Source organism: Chiloscyllium plagiosum, unplaced genomic scaffold, assembly GCF_037043375.1.
Source record: "Chiloscyllium plagiosum isolate Xiang-an unplaced genomic scaffold, Cpla_swu_hap1 HiC_scaffold_1, whole genome shotgun sequence".
Lineage (NCBI taxonomy): Eukaryota > Metazoa > Chordata > Chondrichthyes > Orectolobiformes > Hemiscylliidae > Chiloscyllium > Chiloscyllium plagiosum.
The window spans coordinates 160,645,110-160,662,836 of NW_028270139.1; the positions used below are offsets into that span (position 1 = coordinate 160,645,110).

At 42.9% G+C, this 17,727-nt stretch overlaps 1 protein-coding gene across 1 annotated transcript in view; it reads right to left on the bottom strand.

Annotated features, from left to right (window-relative positions):
• The window catches only part of LOC122550633 (semaphorin-4F), a 243,093-nt gene that overhangs the window by 43,254 nt on the left and 182,112 nt on the right, over window positions 1-17,727 (bottom strand). The window contains exons 8-9 of the mRNA XM_043691726.2: window positions 9,172-9,353; window positions 1,224-1,368 (exon numbers count right to left, since the gene is read on the bottom strand). Coding sequence (XP_043547661.1) covers window positions 1,224-1,368; window positions 9,172-9,353 — 327 coding nt within the window. The remainder of the gene's footprint in view (window positions 1-1,223; window positions 1,369-9,171; window positions 9,354-17,727) is intronic.

Here is a 17,727-nt window from a genome sequence, read left to right on the forward strand (position 1 = left end):
AAATAGGAGCTGGAGTAAGCCATCCAGCCCTTTGAGTCTGCACTGCCTTTCACTGATCACCTAAATCAATACCCTGTTGCACTTCTCCCTCTCATTCTTCTCCCATATCCTTTGATCCCTTTACTGCTATATCTGACCACTTCTTGAAAACATTCAATGTTTTAGCCTCAACTGCCTGCTGTGGTGAGAGTCAAAGGCTCACCACTCTCGAAGTGAAGAAATTTCTTCTCATCTCAATCCTAAAACGTCTGTCCTGTATCATTAAGAATGTGACGCCTTATCCTAGACTCCGCATTGTTTGGGAACATCCTCCCTGCATTTACCCTGTGTGGTCTTGTTAAAATTTTGTACACTTCTATGAGATTCCCCCGCCCCCCTCTTCCCTTTCTTCCGAACTCTAGCGAATATAATCCTAACCAATGCAACCTCTCCTCACACATTAGTCCTGCCATTCCCAAGAATAAGTCTGACAAACCATTACTCCCGCCAAAGCAAGAGTATTCTTCCTCAGATAAGGTGACCAAAACCATACACAGTATTCCAGCTGTGGTCTCACCAAGTCCCTATATAATTACAGCAAGACACCCCTGCACCTCTATTTGTATCCTGCCACTATGAAGATCAACACACCTTCTTCACTGCCTGTGTGTGACACCGTGTGTTAGCTTCAGTCGCTGGTGTATAACGACACCCTAGTCTCGCTGCTCAATCATCTTTCTTAAATTTATAGCCATTCAGATAGCAATCCGCCTTCTTGTTCATGCCAGTAAAGTGGATCACCTCTCAAATATTCACATTATACACTGCATCTGCCATACATTTGTCCATTCAGTTTATTCAAATCACATGAAGTCTCTGTATCCTCCTCACAGCTCATCCTCCCATCCAACTTTGTGTCATCTGCAAATCTGCTGACATTATTTTTAGTTCCGTCATCCACAGCAATAATGTATATTCTGAAGAGGTCCTAGAACAGATCCCTGTGATACCCATTTAGTCACTGCCTGCCACTTGGAAAAAGACCCCTTTATTCCTATTCTTTGTTTACTGTCTGCCAAACAGTTTTCTATTCAGCTCAATACACTATCCCTAATCCCATGTGCTTTAATCCCCACACCAGATCTAACACTTGAGATGTTTCATCCAGCTGTTTCCTTATTGTAAAGTAAATCCCTTCATTGCAATGGGTAGAAATCACTTGCTTTAATTGATACCCCACTTACTGTGCCAGGACGGGGATCCGGGATTTCACCTCGGTAAATGCCCCATTTGTCAGACTCTCTTTTATACTCCATATATTGCCCATCGAAAGCTTTCTGCACATTTGTGATGCTGTAAGCACACACTGCAGAAACGTCCTGGTTGTCCCTGGAGATAGAGTCAGACAGAAGAAACATGAATAAGTTTTTAATACACTCTACAGCTTTTATTCTAAATAACATGATTACTATGTTATAAATACACTCCCCTTAGAGTTTCCACTATTCGCCCAAATAAAAAGAAACATCATCACAACCCACATCAAGGAGACCGAACAATAACTATGTCAAAGGCACCTGAGAGTTTCTTTCTTTCATTCTCTTGTGGGTGTTGCTGGCTGGGCCAGCATTTATTGCCCGTCCCTAGTTGCCCCTGAGAAGGTGGTGGTGAGTTGCCTTCTTGAACCATTGCAGTCCACATGTTACATTCCACAATATCCTCGGGAAGGGAATTCCAGAATTTTGATCCAGCAACACTTAAGGAATAGCAATATATTTCCAAGTCAGGATGGTGAGTGGCTTGGAGGGAATGTGCAGGTGGTGGTGTTCCCATGTATCAGCTGCCCTTGTTCTTCTGGATGGAAGCCATCGTGGGTTTGGAAGGTGCTGTCGGAGGATCATTGGTGAATTTCTGCTGTGCATCTAATTGATAGTACACACTGCTGCTACTGAGTGTCTGTCGTGGGACTGAATGCTGAAGATGGACTTCTCCCTGTAGTAACTAACTAAATGGTTTTCCCATTAATTAGGAAATCTTGTTTTCATGTCAAATTAAGGGGGCAACTCTGCAAAAATCCCAGATCAGTGACTGTCTCTTCCATGGGTTTGGCACACAGAAGCAGTTACAACACCTGTTTCCCACCACCCCAACTCAAATATTTAGACCAAAGTCTTCAGACAGCACCTTTCAAACCCACAACTACTTCCACACGAAAGGATAAGGGCAGCAGATACATAGGAACACCACCACCTGCAACGTCCTCCTCCAAGCCCCTCACCATCTTGACGGGGAAATATATAGCCATTCCTTCACTGAGTCAAAATCCTGGAACTCCTCTGCAGTATTGTGGCTTTATCAGCACCAAATGGACTGCAGTGGTGGCGAGTGCCTGGGACGCACTGCCAGAGGAGCGGTTGGAAACAGACACAATAGAAGTGTTCAAGAAACGCCTGGACGAATACATGGATAGGAAGGGAATAGAGGAATATGGATCCTATAAGTGAAGACAGATTTAGTATGGATTTGTCAGTGCAGGCTTGTTGGGCCACAGGGCCTATACCCGTGCTGTATTGTTGTTTATTTTTTGCAGCAGTTCAGGAAGGCAGTTTGCCACCAACCTCTCAACGGTAACTAGGGACAGCCAATAAAAACTGGTCCAGTCAGCAATTTCCACGTCTCATGAGTGATTATTATAAAAAAGGCTGGGATGGAGAATTTAGTTGTGAGTAGATTGGGTAGTTGTGAAGTAGACCGGGCCTGTACTTGCTGGAATATAGAAGAATAAGCCTTATTGAAACATAGAAGATTCTTGAGGGACTTGATTGGATAGAAGCAAAAAGATTGTTTCCTCCTTTGGGAAAACTTCGAAACACCAGTGTAATCTCAAGAATGAGAGATCAAGAGTTAAGAATCACATTTAAGACAGAGATGAGGAGAAATATATTCTCTTAGCGAATAGTAGATCTGTGGAATGCTTTACCGCAAAGCGCTGTTGATGTTGGATCATTAAGTATATTCAAAGTTGAGATAGATTCTTAATGGTTATGGGGAAAAGACACAAAAAATGGAGGTGAGGATGATCAGATCATTCACAATCTCATTGAATGTTGGAGCAGACTTGATGGGTTGAATGGACAACTTCTGCTTCTGCATCTTATGGTCTGACAGGCAAGCAGGATAGCAGACCACTATACCAAAGATTCACTGCCACTGAGCTGAGGCAGGAAATCACCTGGGAAAACAAGAAACAGCCAGATCCTCACATATAATTACACACTTAATGGTTTGCCAGCAATTTTCAATTACAACTGAGTATGCAAAAACAAATTGCCACTGTTTGCAGCATTTGAAATGTTCAATTGGTAATAAAATCTCAGATAAATCTGATTATAAGCCATTGCTTCCAAATGACTGCTGGAAGCCACAAGTTAGGCATGAATGAGGAAGACCAGTGGATCCACCATAGCTCCTCCAACAAAAACAATTCTCCCTTCACTGTATCCAGTTTCTTACATCATTGCAAGATCTTAGCAGTGATATAAAACAAAAGTGATAGAAATTTTCAGCAGGTTTTGCAGCATGTCAGATAAACATTTAATATTTCAAGTCTCCAACATTTAGGGAGGCACTGACAAAGACAGACACTAAGATGACACATTCACACATATAATGACACCATTGCACACTGTGCCTACTCATAACATAAAGATACTTTACAAGATCACTGAGCAATTGTCAGAATTCAGTCACAGAATGTTACAGTGTAGAAGGAAGTCATTGAGCCCTTGGTGTCAGCACCAGCTCTCCAAATTAGCCTCATGATTTATCTATATTCTCACACCCTTTCCCCATAACTCTGCATATTATTTCTATTTAAATTGTTATCTCATGCTCTCTTGAATCTGTCTACACACCATGTCACATGGTATATGCCGGACTCAAACCACACACTGTGTGAAAATGTTTTTTCTTACATTGGAATTTCCTTCTTTTGCAAATCACTTTAAATCTGTGTTCAGTGCGCAGATATTAAGCAGGCTTTTAAGCCAGGAATGTAAAAAGCGGACCAGAATTTATGTTTCAAATTGTTGACCTAAAATTACTGCACTTACAGCATTGACTGTTTCTCTCTCCCGGATGCTGCCTGACCTGCAAAGTATTTCTAACATTTTCTGTCTTTACTTCAGATTTCAATATCTGCTGTGCTCACTTTCTCCCTGTCATTTAATTGCTCCAGCCTTCTATGTTATCACAGGTGTTGCAGTCTGTCCTTTCTCTGGTTGGTTTAAAAACTCTTCCATCCGGGTACGCCCAATTCTGAGAAAAGGTCTCTCCCAAAATTGAAACATTAGCTCTGTTTTTCTCTCTCACAGATGCAATTAGACATGCAGGTTTCTTTATGCATGCAGATGAAGCAGATAATTAGCATGCACTCTGTGGTTAAATAGACAGTTTGCATTTTAATTTGGTGAGCTGGACTCCATCAATGCAGGTAGTTTTTCTATAACACGGAGGGTGCATTCTTGCACAACCTCGCATTAAAGAAAAAAAATCATGCTTTAGAAACAGCGCTTATAAAGTGTTGGCGATGTAATCGCGTTACCGCCAACACACGTTTTAAATGTTCGCAATTTAGAAAGTGTCCCTAATTCGTCAATCACATTACATCAAATTTGCCTGAATGAAATACACGCTATAGCAGAACGACCCGTAGGATATTATAGTAAAGGAAGAGGCAATGAAACCACAGTTTTCTGAAAGTGGGGAGGTGTGGCCTAACGGTATTATCACTCGACTGTTAATTCAGAGACCCAGACAATATGCTGGGAACCCGAGTTCAAATCCCATCATGGTGAAATCTGGAATTAAGAATCCAATGATGACTACGAAAAGATTGTCAGGAAAAGACCCATCTGGTTCTCAATGTCCTTCAGGGAGGAAAACTGGTAGACGTGAAGAATCTTTAAAAATGACAGGGGGAGTCTGGGAGAGGTAGAGTGCATGGCTTGGCAGGAAGTGCGAGTGGAAGTAGGTTAGACGTGACTTGGCAGTGGATGGAGAGGCTAAGCAGATGTGAGGGCTAGAGGGACAAATATTGCAAAAATATTAGGACGAATGCACATTATGATTTCTGAAGCATTTTTTAGATTAGATTCCCTACCGTGCGGAAACAGGTCCTTCGGCCCAACAAGTCCACACCGACTCTCTCTGAAGAGTAACCCACCCAGACCCATTAACCTACTCCCGACTATCACACCTATCACTATGGGCAATTTAGCATGGCCAATTCACCTGACCCGCACATCTTTGGACTGTGGGAGGAAACCGGAGCACCCAGAGGAAACCGCGCAGACACAGGGAGAATGTGCAAACGCCATGCAAACAGGCCGGAATCGAACCCAGGTCCCTGGCAATGCGAGGCAGCAGTACTAACCACTAAGCCACTGTGCCTATTTTTCCAAAGGTGGGTGTACTACGCCAGCCAATACAGTCATAGAGACGTATAGCATGGAAACAGACCCTTCGGTCCAACCCGCCCATGCTGACCAGATATCCCAACCCAATCTAGTCCCACCTGCCAGCACTCGGCCCATATCCCTCCAAACCCTTCCTATTCATATACCCATCCAGATGCATCTTAAATGTTGCAATTGTACCAGCCTCCACCACTTCCTCTGGCAGCTCATTCCATACATATACCACCCTCTGTATGAAAAAGTTGCCCTGTAGGTCTCTTTTATATCTTTCCCCTCTCACCATAAACCTATGCCCTCTAGTTCTGGACTCCCCAACCCCAGGGAAAAGACATTGCCTATTTACCCTATCCATGCTGCTCATAATTTTGTAAACCTCTAGAAGGTCACCCCTCAGCCTCCGATGCTCCAGGGAAAACAGCCCCACCCTGTTCAGCCTCTCCCTATAGCTCAGATCCTCCAAACCTGGCAAAATCCTTGTAAGTCTTTTCTGAACCCTTTCAAGTTTCACAACATCTTTCCGATAGGAAGACCAGAACTGCACGCAATATTCCAACAGTGGCCAAACCAATGTCCTGTACAGCCGCAACATGACCTCCCAACTCCTGTACTCAATACTCTGACCAATAAAGGAAAGCATACCAAACACCTTCTTCACTATCCTATCTACCTGCAACTCCACTTTCAAGGAGCACACCAAGGTTTCTTTGTTCAGCAACACTCCTTAGGACCTTACCATTAAGTGTATAAGTCCTGATAAGATTTGCTTTCCCAAAATGATTCACTCGATCTATCCTGTCTATACCTTACAGATGCTTCCTTCTTTTTCTTAACCAAACCCTCAATTTCTTTAGTAATCCAGCATTCCTTATACCTACCAGCCTTTCCTTTCACCCTGACAGGAATATACTTCCTCTGGATTCTCGTTATCTCATTTCTGAAGGCTTCCCATTTTCCAGCCGTCCCTTTACCTGCAAACATCTGCCTCCAATCAGCTTTCGAAAGTTCTTGCCTAATACTGCTAAAATTGGCCTTTCTCCAATTTAGAACTTCAACTTTTAGATCTGGTCTATCCTTGTCCATCACTATTTTAAAACTAATAGAATTATGTTCGCTGGCCCCAAAGTGCTCCCCCACTGACTCCTCAGTCACCTGCCCTGCCTTATTTCCCAAGAGTAGGTCAAGTTTTGCACCTTCTCTAGTAGGTATATTCACATACTGAATCAGAAAATTGTCTTGTACACACTTAACAAATTCCTCTCCATCTAAACCTTTAACACTATGGCAGTCCCAGTCTATGCTTGGAAAGTTATAGTCCCCTACCATAACCACATTATTATTCTTACAGATAGTTGATATCTCCTTACAAGTTTGTTTCTCAATTTACCTCTGACTATTCGGGGGTCTATGATACAATCCCAATAAGGTGATCATCCTTATTTCTCAGTTCCACCCAAGTAACTTCCCTGGATGTGTTTCTGGGAATATCCTCCCTCAGCACAGTTGTAATGCTGTCCCTTATCAAAAATGCCACTCCCCCTCCTCTCTTGCCTCCCTTTCTATCCTTTCTGTAGCATTTGTATCCTGGAACATTCAGCTGCCAGTCCTGCCCATCCCTGAGCCATGTTTCTGTAATTGCTATGATATCCCAGTCCCATGTTCCTAACCATGCCCTGAGTTCATCTGCCTTCCCTGTTAGGTCCCTTGCATTGAAATAAATGCAGTTTAATTTATTAGTCCTACCTTGTCCCTGTCTGCACTGACCGTTTGACTCGCTTCTGTTCTCAACTGTACCAGTCTCACATTGATCTCTTTCCTCACTATCATCCTGGGTCCCACCCCCTCACCTTATTAGTTTAAATCCTCCCGAGCAACTCTAGCAAATTTCCCTGCCAGTATATTAGTCCCCTTCCGATTTAAATGCAATCCGTCCTTCTTATAAAGATAACTTCTACCCCAAAAGAGATTCCAATGATCCAAAAATGTGAATCCTTCTCCCAAACACCAGCTCCTCAGCCATGCATTCATCTGCTCTATCTTCCTATTCCTGCCCTCACTAGCTCGTAGCACCAGGAGTAATCCAGATACTACTACTCTCGGGGACCTCCTTTTTAAACTTCTGCCTAACTCTCTGTAATCTCCCTTCAGAGTCTCCCTTTTCCCTTCCTATATCGTTGGTTCCAATGTAGACAATGACCTCTTGCTGGTCCCTCTCCCCCGTGAGAACATTCTGCACCCTCTCTGAAACATCCTTGATCCTGGCACCAGGGAAACAACACACCATTCTGCTCTTTCTCTGCTGGCCACAGAAACGTCTGTCTGTACCTTGGACTACAGAATCCCCTGACACAATTGATCTCTTGGAACCCGACATACCCCTCATTGCATTAGAGCCAGTCTGAATATCAAAACCTTGGCTGTTCGTGCTACATTCCCCTGAGAATCCATCACCCCCTACATTTTCCAAAACAGCATACCTGATTGAAATGGGTATATCCACAAAAGACTCCTGCACTAGCTGCCTACCTCTCTTACCTTTCCTGGAGTTAACCCATTTATGTGACTCTATCTGAGATTTTCCCCCCTTCCTATAATTGCCATTCATCACATACTGTTGCTGTTGCAAATTCTTCATTTCTTCCAACTGTCTCTCCAACTGATCCATTCGATCTGATAAGATTCGCATCCAACAGCATTTATGGCAGATATAATCCGCAGTAACCCTTAAACTCTCTTTACACTCCCACATCTGACAAGAAGTACATATCACTCTATTAAAGGCCATTTTTGCTCCTTCACAATATACAGACCCAGGAAATAACACCATCTTATTCCTCTACAAACACTGCTCCAGGTTAAATTAATAGTTATGACCTATATTTTTAGTTTAATCAAGAGACATATCTCCAAAAACATACGATCAAGAAAGAATCCACTCCACTCACTGCTGCAGCCTTTCTATTGGACACACTTAAACAACAGTTAACTTATCTGATTCTGTGCTGTGAACTTCGCCCAAACAGGTTCCTCCAAGATTAGTTGTGATTTTCACTGTTTGTTAATTTTCCCAGACGCACTCCGATGTCCAGTGATACATGAATTCAAAACAGCAAAAGCAATAACTGTACAAATTCTCTCTCCCTCTCTCCTGCACTGACCTCACCATGTGCTTCCTTTGTCGCTCTTCTCCCTTTTAAAACTGCTGTTGTTTTGACTTTTTTTCCCAAAGTTCCAAAACAATGCAACAGCATATAAAACAGTAATTTCTGCTCCTGCAATTTGAGGAATTCACCTCCAGCACCTAAAATACCTCAAAAAAAGGTGCAGCTGTTACAGCCAGAAATTTTTCCCATCCTCCATCTTGGATTACCTTCTTCATCTTGGATTAATATCTTACCTTTAACATGAAAATCCAAGCCAATTTCTCTTTATTTGTTCTCATAGGTTGAAGGAGAGAGAACAGTTCACTATGGAATGGACTGAATCGAAGAAATGCATGTGGTGCAGTGATGTGAACTTAGTGTTGATGGTTTTTCGAAGGGAGCGCTGTTCACCAAATTTACCATCTAGAGTCATTATGAATTACCCATATATTCATATGTTAGCAAAGGCCAGTGCCTTTCTGACAGCAGAAATTGGCACAGTTGAAGGAGTAAACTGCAAATTAAGAATGGAAAACAGAAGTATACTGTTCTATCCCCCAAATTATCTTACTTACCATCTCGTGGAAAAGACCCCATAGAAAACAGTGGAACTCTTGTCATTCTTGTCAGACTGAAGAGTAAAAACATCATGAATCTTTTCAAAAAACATCTCATTGTTCTCATCAGAGCACATCAAACGGGCTTTGAGAAAGGAGGTCCATTTCTTCTGGAGTGTTTTTTGACCACCGATGTCTCCCTAAGTAAAGGAAGACCTATTAGATGCTTTGCAATACTAGGTTAGCACACCATGTCATAACACATAGAAAGAGAAACATAGAAACTAGTAACAGGAGTAAGCCATTCAGCTCTTCAAGCTTGCTCCACTATTCGTCACTTATATTCTAACTCAATATGCTTTCTCTTCATATCACCAATTTATCCAGTGTTTCCAGGGCTGTATCCTTTAGTACTCTGGATTAACAGGTCCTGGTGACTTGTCACCCTTTAATTTCCCACTGTGGTAACATTGCTGGACTGTTCGTCCAGAGACCCAGGTAACACTCTGGGGACCCGGGTTCAAATCCAGCCATAGCAGATGGCGGGATTTGAATTCAATAAAGAAATTAAGAGTCTAATGATGATAATGAATCTATTGCCGATTGTCAAAAAAACCCATCTCATTCAACAATGTGCTTTCAGGAAGGAAACTGCCATTCTTACCTGGTCGAGACTATATGTGACTCCAGACCCACAGCAATGTGGCTGACTCTCAACTGACCCCTGAGATAGGTAATAAATGCTTGCCTAGCAGGCGATGCCTTCCTCACCTTTAATGAATAAAAACTTCTTGATACCTTTAAAATTCAAAACAAATATCTATCTCTTTCTTGAATATATTCAGTGACTACCTCCACAGACTTTGTGGTAGAAAATTACCAGGAGTGAGATGTTTCCTCATCTCAGCCCTAAATGGTCTCCTGAGATTGTGTCCCCTGGTTCTAGAGTTCCCAACCAGGGAAAACATCCTCCCTGCTTGTTTGTTAGAATTTTATATGTTTCAAATCTTTTAAACTCTAGTGATTACAAACCCAGTCGAATCGGTCTCTCCTCCTGGAACAGTCCTCCCAACCTCAGCCTCCACTGCACTCCCTCTGTGGCAAGAGCCTCAGCTGCACTGCCTTTCTGAGGAAGAGAGACCAAAACTGCATGTAATACTCCAGGTGTTGTCTCAACAAGGCCCTGTGTAACTGCAGTAAGACATTCAAAATTCTTGGCATGTACCACACATACCATTTACCTTCCTAATTCCTACTGTATCGCCCTGGATACTTTCATTGACAATACTTCCAAAGCTACTTAGAGACGTAGAGATGCACAGCACGGAAACAGACCCTTCGGTCCAACTCGTCTATGCTGACCAGATATCCCAACAAAATCAAGTCCCATTTGCCAGCACTTCACCTATATCCCTCCAAACCCTTCCTATTCATATACCCATCCAGATGCCTTTTAAATGCTGCAATTGTACCAGCCTCCACCACTTCCTCTGGCAGCTCATTCCATACACGTACCACCCTCTGTATGAAAAAGTTGCCCCGTAGGTCTCTTTTATATCTCTCCCCTCTCACCCTAAACCTATGTCCTCTAGGTCTGGACACCCCTGACCCCAGGGAAAAGACTTTGCCTATTTACCCTATCCATGCCCCTCATAATTTTGTAAACCTCTATAAGGTCACCCCTCAGCCTCTGACGCTCCAGGGAAAACAGCTCCAGCCTGTTCAGCCTCTCCCTATTGCTCAAATCCTCCAACCTCCTTTAATATTTTGGATTATCAAGCTCTAGTGACTTGTTAGCCTTTAACTTCATTAATTTCCCCAGCATCACTTCCTTACTAATACTGATTTCCTTCAGCTCCACCCTCTCATGAGACTTTTGGTTCCCTAACAAATCCTGGAGATTATGTGTGTCCACCTTTGTGAAGACAGAACCCAAACTTGTGATCAATTATTTTGCCATTTCTTTGTTCTCCATTACAATTCCCCTGGCTTCTCTCTGTAAGGGACCAGAGCAACAGGTCAGTGAGTGTGGAAACTGGGAAAGAGCTTGAGTCTAAGGCAAACATAGCTAAGAGGAAGAGCAGTCAGGGAGAGGCTCCTGAGCTCAGCAGAACTGGAGGCTTGGATTGTATTTGTTTTAATGCAAGAAGAATAAGAGGTATGAGAGATTAATTTAAGAGCTGAAAATGTGTTGCTGGAACAGCGCAGCAGGTCAGGCAGCATCCAGGGAACAGGAGAATCGACGTTTCGGGCATAAGCCCTTCTTCAGGAATGAGGAAAGTGTGTCCAGCAGGCTAAGATAAAAGGTAGGGACGAGGGACTTGGGGGAGGGGCGTTGGAAATGGGATAGGTGGAAAGAGGTCAAGGTGAGGATGATAGGTCAGAGTGGGGAGAGGTCAGGAAGAAGATTGCAGGTTAGGAAAGCGGTGCTGAGTTTGAGGGATTTGACTGAGACAAGGTGGGGGATGGGGAAATGAGGAAATTGGTGAAATCCGAGTTCATCCCTTGTGGTTGGAGGGTTCCTAGGCGGAAGATGAGGCCCTCTTCCTCCAACCGTCGTGTTGTGGTGAGGTCTGGCGATGGAGGAGTCCAAAGACCTGCATATCTTTGGTGGAGTGGGAGGGGAAGTTGAAGTGTTGAGCCACAGGGTGGTTGGGTTGGTTGGTCCGGGTGTCCCAGAGGTGTTCTCTGAAACGTTCCGCAAGTAGGCGGCCTGTCTCCCCAATATAGAGGAGGCCACATCGGGTGCAGCGGATGCAATAGATGATGTGTGTGGAGGTGCAGGTGAATTTGTGGCGGATATGGAAGTTTCCTTTGGGGCCTTGGAGGGAAGTGAGGGGGGAGTGTGGGCGCAAGTCTTGCACCTCCTGCAGTTGCAGGGGAAGGTGCCGGGAGTGGAGGTTGGGTTGGTCGGGGGTGTGGATCTGACGAGGAAGTCACGGAGGGAGTGGTCTTTAAGGAATGCTGATAGGGATGGAGAGATTAATTTAAGAGCCTGGATTAATATATGTAATTATGATATTGTTGCTATGACAGGGACATGATTGAAAGAGGGACAGGATTGTCAGCTTAATGTTCAAAGATATCAATGTTTAAGGCAAAACAGACGAAGAAGCAACAGAGATGGAGGAGTTGCATTACTGGTTAGGGAGCAGATCACAGCTGTGTCGAAGGAGGACATCCTGAAGGGATATTGCAGCAAAGCATTATGGGTAGAGCTCAGAAATAGGAAGGATGCAATCAGAATGCTGTGATTGTACTAGACTTCGCAGCTGCCAGCAGGAACTTGAGAAGAAATCCATAGTCAGATTCTGGAAAGATGGGAAAATAACAGGATTGTTGTGGTGGGTGATTTTAACTTCCCCCATATTGACTGGGACTCCCTTAATGACAGGGGTTTAGACAGGGAGAAATTTGATAGGTGTATCCAGTTTTTTTGAAACAGTACGTGGATAGTCCAATGAGGGAGGGGGGCCATACTAGACCTGATATTGGGAAATGAGCCCAGCCAAGTTTAAATGGGGGGAGCATTTTGGGAATAGTGATCATTATTCCATTAGTTTTCAGATACTTATGAATAAGGACAAGAGTGGACCTTGGATGAAGCTTAATTTAGGGGAAGGCCAACTGTAAATGAATTAGGCAAGAATTGGACAATGTCGATTGGAAGTGGCTGTTTGAAAGTAAATCCATATAGCAGGCTTTAAGGACCAGTTTAACTGGTGTGCAGAACAAGCATGTTCCTCAGAAAACAAAAGCGAGGAATGGCAGAATTTGGGAACCTTGGGTGCCACGGAAAATGATCAGTTTAGTCGAAACAAAAAGGAAGCATACCTAAGGTCTAGGCAACTAAAACCAGAAGAATATCCTTGAAGAATCTACAGAAAATAGGAAGGAGCTCAAATAGGGAGTTAGGAGGGCTAAAAGGGGCTATAAAATGTCTTTGGCCAGCAGGGTTAAGGAGAAACTCAAGGCACTTTATACATATCTTAGGAGCAACAGTGTAGCTAGGGAAAGAGTAGGCAGACTCAGAGATAAAGGAAGGAGGTTATGTGTGGAGCCAGAGAATTGGGGATATCCTTAATGAGTACTTTACATCAATATTCAGAAAGAGGGGAATGTGATGGATGTTAAGGTGAGGGTAGGTTTGTGAATACTCTCAGGCAGGTCAAAATAATGAAGGATGCCTTGAAATACATTAAGGAAGACGTGCCCAGGGGCAGATGGAATGTATTCCAGGATACAGTGGGAGGAAAGGGAAGAAATAGCTAGGGCCTTAACAGATATCTTTGCATCTTCTTTGTCCTCTTGTGTGATTCCAAAAGACTGAAGAATGTTGTTTCTTTTTCTTAAGAATGGAAACAGAGATAACCCAGGTAATTAGAGGTAGGTGGGCCTGATGTCAGTGGTGGGCAAGTTATTGGAGGAGATACTGAGAGACTGAATTTATTCACATTTGGAAGCGAATGGACTTGTTAGTGAAAGGCAGCATGGGTTTGTGAGGGGAAGGTCATGTCTCACTAACTTGGGTTTTTTGAGAAGTTATCAAGGACGATTGATGAGGAACTTGATGTTATCTACACGGATTACAATAGGGCATTTGATAACTCATAGCAGGCTGCTACATAAGGTGGAGTCTCATGGGATCCAGGGTGAGCTGACTAAGTGGATACAAAACTGGCTTGGTCATAGAAAACAAAGAGTAGTTGTGGAAGGGTGTTTCTCAGAATGGAGATCAGTAACTAGTGATGGTCCACAGGGATCAGTGCTATGACCTTCTTAGATTGTAATATATATATAAATGGTGGAATATGCCCAATACGTCGATTCTCCTGCTCCTTGGATGCTGCCTGACCTGCTGTGCTTTTCCAGCACTACACTTTCAGTCGGATTAGTAAGTTTGAGGATGACACCAAAATTGGCCAAGTTGCAGATCGTGAGCAGGATTGTCAAATGATGCAGTAGGATATAGACTAAATCCTAGAGTCATCGGGTCTTTGGTCTAACCAGTCAATGCCAAATTTAATCCCAAACTGAACTAGTCCCACCTGCCTGCTCCTGGCCCATATCCCTCCAAATCTTTCCTATTCATGTACTCATCCAAATGTCTTTTAAACATTGTAATTGTACCTGAATCCACCACTTCCTCAGGAAGTTCATTTTTCACAAACCAACCTCTGTTTAAAAAAAAGCGCCTCTTACGTATTTTTTAAATCTCTCTCCTCTCATCTTAAGACAAGCTCCCTAGTCTTGAAGTTCCCCGTTCCCCACTTCTCAGTATTTTATAAACTACTATCAGGTTACCTCTCAACCTCCTACACTGCACTGAAAAATGTCCCAGCCTTTCTTTATAACTCAAACCTTCCATACCCAGCAACACCCTGCTAAATATCTTCTGAACCTGCCTAGCTTAATAATATCCTTCCTATAACTGGACGACCAGAACTGAACATAGTATTCCAGAAGAGGCCTCACCAATGTTCAGTACAACCTCAACATAATGTCCCAACTCCTATACTCAAAGGATTGAGCAATGAAGGCAAACATGCCAAATGCCTTTTTAATCATCTTGTCTATATGTGACACAAACTTTAAAGCATTACGTATCTGCATCCCTGGGTCCTTCTGTTCTACAGCACTATCGAAGGCCCTACCCTTGTCTATTGTAACAAAATGCAACATCTCACATTTAACTATATTGAACTTCATCTGCCATTTTTCAGCCCATTGACCCATTTCATCAAAATCCTTTGTAATCTTAGAAAACCTTCTTGACTGTCTACTATGCCACCAATTTTGGTGTCATCCACAATAGATTACAGATTTGGGCAGTGAAATGGCAGATTGAATTTAATCCAGACAAATGGAAGAGGATGAATTTAGGAAAATCAAATTCAGGTGCAAATTCTACAATAAATGTCAGAACCCTTAGGAGCATTGACATAGAGGGATCTGGGTGTACAGGTCGACAGATCTCTCAAAGTGGCAACACTGGTGGATGAGGTGATCCAATAAGACATACAGCATGCTTGCCTTCAATCAGCCAGGGCATCGAATATAAAAGTTGGCCAGTTATGTTACAGCTGTACAAAACTTTGTGAGACCACATTTGGAATGTTGCATGCAGCTCTGGTCACCACACTACCAGAAGGATGTGGGTATTTTGGAAAAGGTGAAGAGAAGGTTTACCAAGATGTTGCTTGGTCTGGAGGGTATGAGGAGAGGATATATAAACTCGGAAAGACGGAGGCTGATGGGCAACCTGACAGGTCTACAAAATGATGAGAGACATAGATAGGGTGGAATGGTCAGAGGCTTTTTTCTAGGGTGGAAAGAGGGTAAGTTTCCCTGCACTTCTCCCCTAAAATGTTTCACACAGAGGGTGATGGATGCCTGGAGTGCACAGTCAGTGGATGTGGTGGAAGCAGACACATTAACAACATTGAAGGCGTATCTTGATTCACACATGAATGTGAGGCAGTGGGCTAGATTCCATTTATAGGCAATAAGAAACGGATCTAAATAAGGATTAGGAATCAGTGTAGGCTTGGTGGGCTGCAGGGCCGTAGCATGCTGTTGTGCAGAGGGACCTGGGTGTCACTGTGCATGAATCACAGAAGGTTGAGCTGGAGGTACAACAAATGATTAAGAAGGTAAATGGAATTTTGTCCTTAATTGCTAAAGGGATTGAGTTTTGAAGCAGGAATGTTAGGTTGCAGCTGTATAGGGCACTGGTGAGGTCACACATGGAGTGATGCGTGTAGTTTTGGCCTGGCACTGGAGGGGGTGCAGAGGAGGTTCACGAGGTTGATTCCGGAGCTGAGGGGATTGGCTTGTGAGGAGAGGCTGCGTAGACTGCGATTATATTCATTGGAATTCAGAAGAATGAGGTGGGGGATCTTATAGAAACATAAACAATTATAAAGGGAATAGATAAGATACAAGTAGAGTGGCAGGTGAAACTACGACAAGACAGCATAGCCTCAAAATTAGTGAGAGCAGATTTAGGACTAAATTAAAGAGGAATTTCTTAACCCAGAGGATTGTGAATCTATGGAATTCCCTAGCCAGTGAAGTAGTTGACAATAATTCAGTAAATGTTTTTAAAGCTAAGATTTTTTTTTAACAATAAAGGAATTAAGAGTTACGGTGAGTGCGTGGGTAAGTGGAGCTGAGTCCATGAAAAGATCAGGCATGATCTTATTGAATTGTGGAGCAAGTTCAAGAGGCCAGATGGCCTACTCCTGCTCCTAGCTCTTATGTTCTCATGTTCCTATGCTGCATTATATTGTATATAGGATGAACAAAGGCAAATCAGTAGATGTAATATTTTTGGTTTTCCAATAGGCATTTGACAAGGTACTACACTTTAGGATACTTAATATCCTGTGGTCCTCGGACAGGATATTAGTATGATAGAGGGTTACTGACAAATGGAAATTTGAGATTGAGGGGGGAACTTTCCGTGTGATAGTCCATATCTAGTGACGTAGCAGAAGGATTACAATAACTCTCAGTAATAGTGTCCGCAGCGGGGAGGTGATAGCCTAGTGGTATTATCACTGGATTGTTAATCCAGAGCCCCAGGTAATGTCTTGGGGACCCAGGCCTGAATCTTGTCAAGACAGATGATGGAATTTTGAAACTTGGGAAGAGTAGAGCAAGGCCAAAGAAAAAAGGTTTAGTGTCAGAAATGATAAACAAAGTGTGACAGGAAGGAATAGAGTCAAATGTAAGAGTCAACTAACAGATAAGATTCAAATTTAAAAAGCATAAAAAAAATTTGAAGGTTCTGTATCTAAATGCATATAACATTCGAAATGAAACAGATTAACTAAAAGGGAAACTATAAATCAGTAAATACAATCTAGTAGGCATTCCATCTGTCTCATCTTCCTAATTCTATACTGACTTGCCTGTGGTCGCCTGTACCTGTGTTTTTATTTTTGCCTCTGTTTACCTATTATTTACTATCTGTGCTACTTAACTCTGTGATCTGCCTGTATTGCTCGCAAAACAAAGCTTTTCACTGTGCCTCAGTACACGTGACAATAAATTCAATTCAATTCAATTCAATTCAGTACAATACTGGGAGTAACCCAAAGATTACTATTTCAAAGATCCTGTTTGCTAATTTTCTACCTAGCTCCCTGCATTATGATTGCATGACCACACATTCCCTCCTTTCTGTTGTGAGGACCAATGTGGACCATGAGTTTTGGCTGTTCACCCTCATGCAGAAGAATTTCCTGCAGTCATCTGTCTGTGAGCCTAGCACTAGCTAATATCACCATAATGGTCCTTGAATGCAGGTTCCATTCCACCTTCATTTGAATGTAAGCCATCACCTCAGTGATTTTACATTTTCCTAACTTGTAATTAGTGACATGTTCCTTTGTTGACAGGTTTGCATTTGTACTGGTCTCAATCTCTTCTTTGGTCTCACACTCTTTTTTTGTCTCACTCTCTTCTCGCATCTCGTAAAGCTTCCCAGTCTCTGCAGCCATCCTCGTTCTCCCACACCACCTTTTGCCCATCCTTCCCTCCACTCTACTACCTAAATCCCTCTCCCAA